This window comes from Medicago truncatula, chromosome 2 (genome assembly GCF_003473485.1).
Source record: "Medicago truncatula cultivar Jemalong A17 chromosome 2, MtrunA17r5.0-ANR, whole genome shotgun sequence".
Lineage (NCBI taxonomy): Eukaryota > Viridiplantae > Streptophyta > Magnoliopsida > Fabales > Fabaceae > Medicago > Medicago truncatula.
This window is the reverse complement of record NC_053043.1, coordinates 4044422-4053928: the sequence shown is the minus strand read 5'-3', so window position 1 is coordinate 4053928 and position 9507 is coordinate 4044422. Positions and strand designations below refer to the sequence as shown.

Genomic DNA, 9507 nt, shown 5'->3' with positions numbered 1-9507 from the left:
GTGATTATGTTTGTATATATAGACACAAAAAACCACACGAGGTGGGAAGCAAATTTGGATAAAATAAAGGGGAGCCGTTGATACTGATGGACGGCTATGATGTGAGGATGAAAGAAAGTGGTGGGACCCTATTGGGATAGCCGCCGGCTGAAAAGACGTATGGGGTGGAAGGAAGTGGGGGCTGTAGGAGCGTGACGTATGCCCTACTGTTGTTGTACGGTGTTTGCTCAGCGGCGCCTGACACTTTTTTCAAACTACTCCTGTCATTTTTTTTTATCTTTTATACTCATCCGTAATTTTATTTAATTTACCTAATAATATAAGGTGACAACTAGGGTACCCATGGAAGAATGGTGGGTAATTTACCCCAACCAATACACATTAGCCACATAAGCACATTTTTAAGTGGTATCCATGAACTATCTTAACCCCACCAACAAATTGTTCATTTTCATTGGTTGGTGGGTAAATTACCCACCATTCTTCAAAGGTAATCTAGAAAAAACCATAATGTAATCATATTCCACTTTCATTGCTAATGTTAAATTTCGTTGGTGAATTATTAATAATATTTTTGTCTTCGGGAGCATAGTTTATTTGGATGAAATAGTTCATTGTAACATGCGGTGTTTTTTATTTTTGAAGGATGTAACATGCGGTGTTTGAATTTTAAAGAATCTATTTATTCATCTTAAAATAATATTCTAAATATTAGATTAATTAATTACAAAAAACCATCTTTCAAATAAAAAAACTACAAAAAACCTCACTAAGATTTGCTTTGTCATGTTAACTTATGTTGTTAGGCACAAGTTAGAGAGTTACGAAAACAATTAAAAGAATTATTTTGTATTTCAAAAATAAATTTAAATTTGAGTTAAATACATAGTTTTTAAGATTTTGTTTCATCTTTTAGTAATGATATGTGTAAAACCATTTGTCAAAACTTTTTTTTTCTTTTTTGATTAGTCAAAAACTATATAAAGAAAAAAAAGGAAGAGAGAAAGTTAAACAATAATGTAAATACTCCTCCGTCTCTATATCTAAACATCCATTTGATTTTATTTTAGTCCTTAAATGTAATCCCCTTTCTAAATTACTAGATGCATTTATTATTTTTTTTTCTAAACATACCTTTAATTAATACTCCATCCGTTCTAAAATATAAGCAAAAAAATCTTATTTTCTTTGTCTCAAAATATAAGCAAAAAAGATCAATTTTTATGCTATTATTATGTTTTTTCAAACAAAACATCTTTTTCAATGTAAAATTAAATGCAAATTGCATTCAATTTATTCTCCTTTTTATTTTCTCCATAATTTTTAACCAACGAGAATTATTTTTACATCTTTCCATGAAACTTATTTTAAGGAGAACACAAAAAATTATACCTCAAATCATTAAGTGTTAGTTTTCTTGAAATTTAATACACATACAAACAAAGAACAATTTAGTAATATTAACACAGAAAACAGAAACATTAATTACACTAATAACTTTTCTTAAGAAATATAAAAAAAGCAAAGGGAGTTTACATTAAAGGACGAAGGTAGTATAAGAGATAAAATTGTTTAAAAGTTGTCACAAAATAAACATTAAAATATCAATTATGTTCAATTTTTTTTTTTTTGGTACAAATTATGTTCAACTTTACATTGCCTTGAGGGCATAAGTTATTTTTTTATTTTTTTTAGAATTTTATTTCAAAAAATATTCTATTTAATGTTTGTGTTTTTTTGGGGATTGAGATGTGTCATTGGAGATGAATAGTGGTTTATTGGATTGGAGGGGGAGTTTGTAATAAATAAAGAGGTATTATGGGAATTTGAGTTGTGGTAATGAAAGAGAAAGGTGAGATGAGGTGGATAAATATGATTGGATAGGGTAATATGTGGGGTTAGGTTAGTGCAGGGAGAGAGACTCCCACGTGGAATGGTGTCTGAGTAGCAGGGAACAGGTGAAATTGGGCCACCTTGAGAAAATGGGCTTATTTTTTTCTTTTTTATGGTCTTGTTGGCGTGTTTGACTACGTTGTTGTTGCTTGGGCTCTGTTGTAGTACTAGCTTTAATAAGTCTGCTACGGAGGAGTATTATTTTTTGTGGAGTAAAGAAAAGAAAAAGGACGAAAATTGAAAAGTGAGATCAGTGAGTGGTGAAAGTCAGGGACTGGGAGGGTGGATGGGTGGGTGATGAATCAGGTTCAGAGTGAGTGACTGCAGCTAGCAGATGGCCACACTGTGTATGCCTACAGATACGGATGTGTGTAGTAATAATAATCGTCACGTGAATTCATTCATCTTTTTTTATTAAAAATTACTCGGTTTTTGTTTCTATACGTCACTTTTATTTTCCTGTTTTAAAATATAAAAAAAATTTATTTTTTAGATTTATTTATTTAATGATGTATGTGGTTCATAATATGGACCACATACATTATTAAATAAATTATGGACCACATACATCATTAAATAAATGAACCTAAAATATGAATTTTGCTTATATTTTGAAATGGAGGGAGTAGTTTTTAAGGAAAATGTCCGGGCTATTAAGACTCCTACACTCTCCATCTCTTTTTTATAAGAATGCAAAACCGCGGATATTAAAAAAAAATGTTTAAAGTAATAAATTTATTATGTTATTATCACCAAAATTATTTATTGCCTGTTGAGATATTTATTTAAGGTTAATCTTTCGTATTTTATATTTAGACCCGCGCTTAATTGTTAGATTTGATTAAGGTTGAATCCACTTTCTGAAATTTTTATTTTATCATATTTTATTTTATTTTGTTAGAGTTGTTAACTGAATCAGGTTTTATGTAATTTTTCTTTTTTTAATAATATATATGAGCAATGCATAAAATATGTAAGGTCCGGGGTTGGGACCTCGGCTACCACAAAAAAAAAGAGTAGTGTTCCAACTTAGTTGGACACTATTTTTTTGATGTCATTTTGGTCTTGTCTTATAAAAAAAGTATACTAATAAGTTCTTTAAAAACAAAAGAGTAATGATAGGTAAACACCCTTAATGGGTACATACCAAATTTCAGCTGCTCTAACAGTGATCCACACATTTAAATTAAACAAATATAAATGAATGTACCAGGGCAGCTGTTATGTAAAGTAGCCCTCATTTATCCTCCACAGAATATTATGATTTCTGTTTACATTTTAATTTTTGAACTGTTACAAATATTCTATCAACAAACTAAAAAAATATTGAAGTTCAAACGTAAAATGAGTAATAAAAAAAAGTAAACATGTAATGTACAAAATTGTGATTTACAAATTAGTAGGATTCTCAGCCTGTAAGGTAGTGCAGTACAGCCATCAGAATACCCCTGCCATACATACATCAAAATACGATTATTGAATGAAAAAAAAATCAAATCAATTGAGGATGGGAAAGTGAAGAATGCTAGGATAGTTTTCCAAAAATACCAGAATAAATGGAATGCTATCCTCCAAGCAAGATAGGTCCATTCTCCGCAGCAGTATGAGAATTGCCATAATTATTACTATGCCTCGTCATCTGTATATCGCGTGAAAAATGGGTCCTCTTTTGTGCATATGGTGCTGCCCTCGCTATAAAAGAAAAAAGAGATATATTATTGTGATTTCAAATTAAGACACTATCCATGTACAACTACAAGATCATATACATCTAGAAAAAGCTCAATGCAGTAACAGCATATTAAGATATTAACATCCTTACCTGCAATTTGCTGAGCCCGGATGATATTCTTCCGCCTTTTACACCAGCAAACTGAACAGGTAATCAGAAGTAGAAAAGTAAAAAAAGCACCTAAGCCAATGCCAACTTTAGCACCGGCAGAAAGATGAGGTCCGCATGTAGGTAATCCAGGTATACCACACAGACCCGAATTGTCCGTAAAACTGCAGCAATCCACATGTTTTTATTTAGCAACCTTAATCATAAAGAAAGGGGAGAAATAGCATGTAGATATGGTTCTTTTCTCTTTGCATATAAATAGAACTTAAGTTTATTCTAGACTTTTATCACAACATACTTGAAGCTAGCTCTGTGCAGAAGCCTTCCTCCTAGAGTTGCCGGTACCATTCCGGACAGAAAGTTGCCATTAAGGTTCCTGCATGGTAATTATTTTAATATGAACTTACAGTTTTCTTATCCGTCATATGGGCAAGTTAAAAGATAGAGTCTTACAATCTCTTTAATGATGTCAATTGTCCAAGGCTATCAGGAATCGATCCATTGAAAACGTTGTAGGACAGGTCACTGCATGTGCACAAAAAAAAAATCACAAATGATATTTACCATGATAGCAAAATCAAGATTCCAACCTCCAGTAATCTAACAGTTATCTAATTTCAAGCGGTTTAAATCAAAGTATGAAGAAACTGATTCACTTAAGTTCTACAAGTCACTGACAAACAAATTCAGTATCTTATGCCCTGTTGGCTTTTCAGTATTTAGAACTAAAGCTACAACCCAAAACATTAATATTTTTATTTAGATATTTGATTTGCTTCTTAGAAGACTTACCTGTTAGCTTTTACTAATTAGAATAACTTTAAAGTATGGAATATTCACTATACTGCTATTTTATAAATTTTACTTGACCTTTGTTCTTTATGTTTGAGCCTTAAATATGATATATAGTTCAAGAACAAAACATGCTTCAATTCAAGCAGGAAATAGCCGAGAATAACTAGAAAATAAGAGTAGGATAGGGAGTAACAAATACATGTTGTGAATGAAAAAAACTACATTTAAAAGTTCTTGTTTCAATCTCATCATGTCTTGCCGCTGCAATCTTTTTTAATTCATGGAAGAACTAGTATCAGGAACGGAGCTCATATAAATTCCAAACACGCCAGAACGGAAGATAAGAATCACATATTGGCATTGTAGCATATACTTTATGAACCAAGAATATAAAAAAAAATTAAATCAATTTGCCATATGAATTAAGAAGAGTAAGAACAAGAATTCACTTACAGCACTTGCAAGGTAGTTACTGTTCCAAGGGAAGATGGAATAGCTCCACCAATGCTGTTTCCACTCAAGTTTCTGTCACAGGTAAATTGAGCATGAGAAATTGGCCAATGAAAATACATGTTGTTTCTATTTCTTAGGGGATAAATTATGAATTAAAAAATTGAAAGAAAAATGTCAAACTATTCAAATATCAGTACTTGTCATGCCACTTGTTATTTGATTATGATCTACATAAGCATAAACCTAACACCCATTCAATGACAAATCTTAATGTTTGTCTGAGAAGAAAACATTTAAAACTTACATGATTTGTAGATTATGCAGTCTTGAAATGTCTTTCGGCAAGAAACCTTTCAGGCCTTGATTGTCAAGACCACTGTTCATCAACAGATACAGCATCAAATATGAGATATTGATATTAAATATTGAACACAGATTTCAACACAACATAATGGTTTTCTACCCTAGAGGTAATTATCAATTTCTTTGCTAAGTGCAGGGTAGAGTTTTCAGTTCTGAGTTTGTTTTGAATACAACCAGAGCCCACAGAAATCTAGAAAAGGGGAAGGTCAATGTAAGGGTTAATCAAATAACGAAAGTAAAATGGTTGATTTCAGAAAGCATGCAAAACTTAACCAACCAATGAGTGATTAAATTATTTCCTTAAACTGAAATTTTTTAAACATCGTTATTGTGCAAGACAAACTTCTATCTGAAGTCTTCTAATTTCAATTTTTTCATGTGACAATCAACTTTGTTGATTTAAAAGTTCTGGCACTGGGAAAAAAAGTTTTGCTTCTTGGTTTTGGTAAAACAGAAAGAAAATATTGAGAAAGGCAAAAGTAATTAAAAGAATTAACAGGAAGATGGAATTAAATGTTATCATAAAATCAAATATACAATAAAAGTCTACGAATAAGGATGATAAGAAATTACAGTCCATCAATGACCCAATTGCCGCTACTTTTGTCTAATTGGCAATCCACTCCGATCCACGGATGTTGTTGAGGAACACATGGATCACCATTCCACCCAAACCTGGGAGGAAGCCCCAAATCCTTCTTCAATCTTTGTAAAGCCATAACTAGAGTAAAAGAACAGTGATCAACTAGATAAAATTTTACATGCATTTGGATTACAGGAAACCACATTTGCTAACATTAATAGTTCATAAAATCAGAGAACAAGTAAATGTAACCAATCAATACAAAGCTTGAATGTCATCTTTGATAGAAAGGGAAACCAAAGCAACAGCAACCGGTTAAGGAAAAATGTGACAAGACAAAGAGACTTAAGAAGTATGATAATGAATCTAAAACAGACAAGTACCAGCACAAAATTTGGTCTAAACCAAATTTATGTTACATAATAGAAAATACGGCAGAAACTGTACGATTTTTCATCACTAATAAGTTGCCAAGAATGCAAATATTATGTTATTTATTGCCAACTTGGCAAAGACCTCAACAAAACCTAGATTGCATGCAGGTACAACAAATCATACAACAACCCACAATTGAAATAATAATATAAAAAATATCACGTTAGGATGAAAATTCATGTTGAACCCCGACAAAAGAAATTTAAGTTGGAAAAAATTAACAAAAAGTAGGAATTGGCATTCAAACCTTCATCTGATAAAGTTTTTGACTCGGGCACTATAACCTCCAATATCTCAATGGCAGTGATTGTGGCCAGACTACCTTCTTTTGGCCTCAAAGTTATTGCTAAAGACCTCCCATTAACAGGAACAGTTTTATTAAGCACAAGGGCAGTAAAACGATCCCCACTCAATTTCACAATGTCAACATCTCTAAAGGCAACATCACCATTAATCATAATGTCAAAGACCCTTTGACCTATGGAATGCACCGAATTATCAATCTCAGCAAAATGTAACCAAATAGAATAGTTTTTGTTGGGATCCACATCCAATGTATATGATAAATCAGGCTGGCTACTAGTACTAACAAGTGCTGATCGATAAAGAGTTTCTGGATAAAAGTTTGGTGCAAGTGAAGTTTTTTTAATTCTACTTTCAACGGATCTTTGTTGGTCAGAATCCTGACCGAACGTTTTAGTATGCTGCCAAAATCTGTCCCCTCCTAGAGGATCCGCGCCGTAGTCAACTCCAAATTTTGACTGCCCAAAGCCACAACTCAGTCTTTTAACTGTTCTAAGTATTATCTCTTGACTCCAGTTTGACCCAAAATAATAAGCTTTACCATCAATTTGAAGAATCTCAATTGAAAGAATAGCTGGATCCCCATGACCAGTGCTATGGAAACAGATTGAGACAGTACGGTCCATAAGAAACACTTGGGCTTCAGTAAATGCTTGATCATCCTGAGTGGTCCAACCTGGTTTCAAAGTATATATTTGAGTGCCTTGTATGGATATGTCAAATAGAGGTTCGTTGGTAGCTCTAGCTTGTGCAACAAGTGCAAAAAAGATCCTGACTGAGTAGTGCCCCTTTGGCACTCCATTAATCTTGTAGCAGTTTGAAGGACCTTCAGACAAGGGGAAATAGCGAAGAGTTTTAAGAGGGGGTGTAATGTAACTTGTTTTAGATGCATTAGCCGGTATGCCTCCTGTAGAACCAAAGTCTTTATACCATAGTGTAGTGGTTGGTTTCGTTTGAACATTTTGACGAGCCCCACAGCTTATGCGCATAGCAAATGGTCCTGCAATGGTCACGAAGTTTCATACATTTGAACCAAGTCAAAGAAGAATAAAAATAAAAATCTGCAAATAACGAAAAATCCTAATACTATTACTGGCATGCACAAAGGAGAAATGCTGGTTTCACTAACGCTAAAATCCACCCAAAGAATAAAAATAATGTGGGAACGAACTACCTCTTGCTGTGAATCTCAAACATTTGTAAATTGTCAGTAGATATATCACACGCAGACTTAGCACAATTTGGTCCCATCCTTGACATCATACCAGATTAAAGGCCTATTTGGATTGGTTCATTTGAGCTTATCTACTGGCCTTAGCACTTGTGCGACTTTTTGGCTGGCTTATTTTTAAGCTTATGAAAAATAGCTTATGCAAATAAATAAGCTATTATGTTAATTCATAAGTTCTCACTAACAAAAATTGTATCTTCATAAGCTGTTTTTTCATAAACTACCTTGACAAGCTTATGATAATACATAAAAGCTTATTTATTTGCATAAGCAGTTTTGCATAAGCTCAAAAATAAGCCAAATCAAATGGAGACATGATGTTCCTAAGCAGTTTTCAGCTTATTTTCATAAGTTCTTCAGGATAATTTATGAAAACAGCTTATAATTTATGCAAAAATAATTTAACTTTATTTTATCTTTTGCTATAAAAATAGCTTATAGATAAGCACTTATCATGATAAGCTGCAAATTAAACTGTTTATCCAAACAGTGCCTAAGTCCAACATTTGGTGCAACATTTGACCAAAAAAGTAAGTTCTATGAATCAAGATAAACCAACACATTGTTAATTCAATACCTAGTGAGACTGGTGCATAACAAAAAAAGGAACCAAATTTAGTCTAATCCAGGATTTGTATAAGCTAAGCACTTCTATTATTCTTGAGAACAAAACATTCCACTATAGAGAATCTGAAAATTTCCTCTTTAATCTAGTTTATAAACTATATAATAATAAGTAGTTCTTATAGACTATAGTATATAAATTCAATAATTTCAGTGATGAAGCATTCAAACTTGAACTATAAGCAAAACAACAAGTTTTAGAAGTTAACTTCATGAATCATGATATCATCGAATTTTCAATTTCTTCTTACTGTAACTACAATTGACATAAACTAAAGCAAAATAACCAAAAAGGAAAAAAGGCTGCATTAATTTGCTTTTTCCGTAATTCATGGATAATCAATTACTATATCAGGAATCAAGTTAATGTACCCCAAATTACACAGATTAATTAAAGTATCAATTACATTTTAAGTTGATAACAGAATTGAAAGCGAACAAACTAAAAATTCAAATCCAAAATCATTATGAATGAATTAATCAGTTTTTGGAATTCAATGCAGATGAAGATGAAGGTGCTAACCTCGTTGAGCTGCAATTGCAACAGAAGAAGCAAAACAGAGGAAGAACATTCGAAGTAGAAGAAATCGAAGCATTGTAGAGAGAGAGAGAGAGAGAGAGATAATTGCTTCTTCTTCTTCTTTCTTCTTTCTTTATCTCACATCATTGCTTTTTCTAGAGAGAGAAAGATAATTGCTTGAACGTGTTTGCAGCACTGGTAAGTAAGTAACACTGATTTCACAGTTGAAGAATTTATTACAATATTTAATTATAGTATTAATTAGTTAACTAACGATTATTAATGATTTTCTTTTTCTTTCTTTGTTTAGTTGACTCGTGAACGTAGTAGAGCTGTCTCTGTACTACGCACCTTCATTACATCGGATGCAGCTGCGCATTTTTTTCATACTACGCACCCTCATTCATTTTTTATATTTATGTTTTATCCCTTCTAAAAAAAATCCTGCTATATTTATCTTCCAATTC

General features: G+C 32.3%; 1 protein-coding gene across 1 annotated transcript; it reads right to left on the bottom strand.

Moving 5' to 3' along the window:
• Positions 1 to 3073: 3073 nt before the first annotated feature.
• On the bottom strand, positions 3074 to 9299 carry LOC11443831 (receptor-like protein 4). The gene is made up of 10 exons (XM_003593577.4): positions 9044 to 9299; positions 6610 to 7665; positions 5918 to 6065; positions 5286 to 5357; positions 4982 to 5053; positions 4187 to 4258; positions 4032 to 4109; positions 3716 to 3897; positions 3442 to 3585; positions 3074 to 3341 (listed from the first exon to the last, which is right to left on the bottom strand). The coding sequence occupies exons 1-9, from the start codon at positions 9114 to 9116 to the stop codon at positions 3458 to 3460; spliced, it is 1881 nt and encodes a 626-aa protein (XP_003593625.1). The 5' UTR covers positions 9117 to 9299; the 3' UTR covers positions 3074 to 3341; positions 3442 to 3457.
• Between the last annotated feature and the right edge of the window lie 208 nt (positions 9300 to 9507).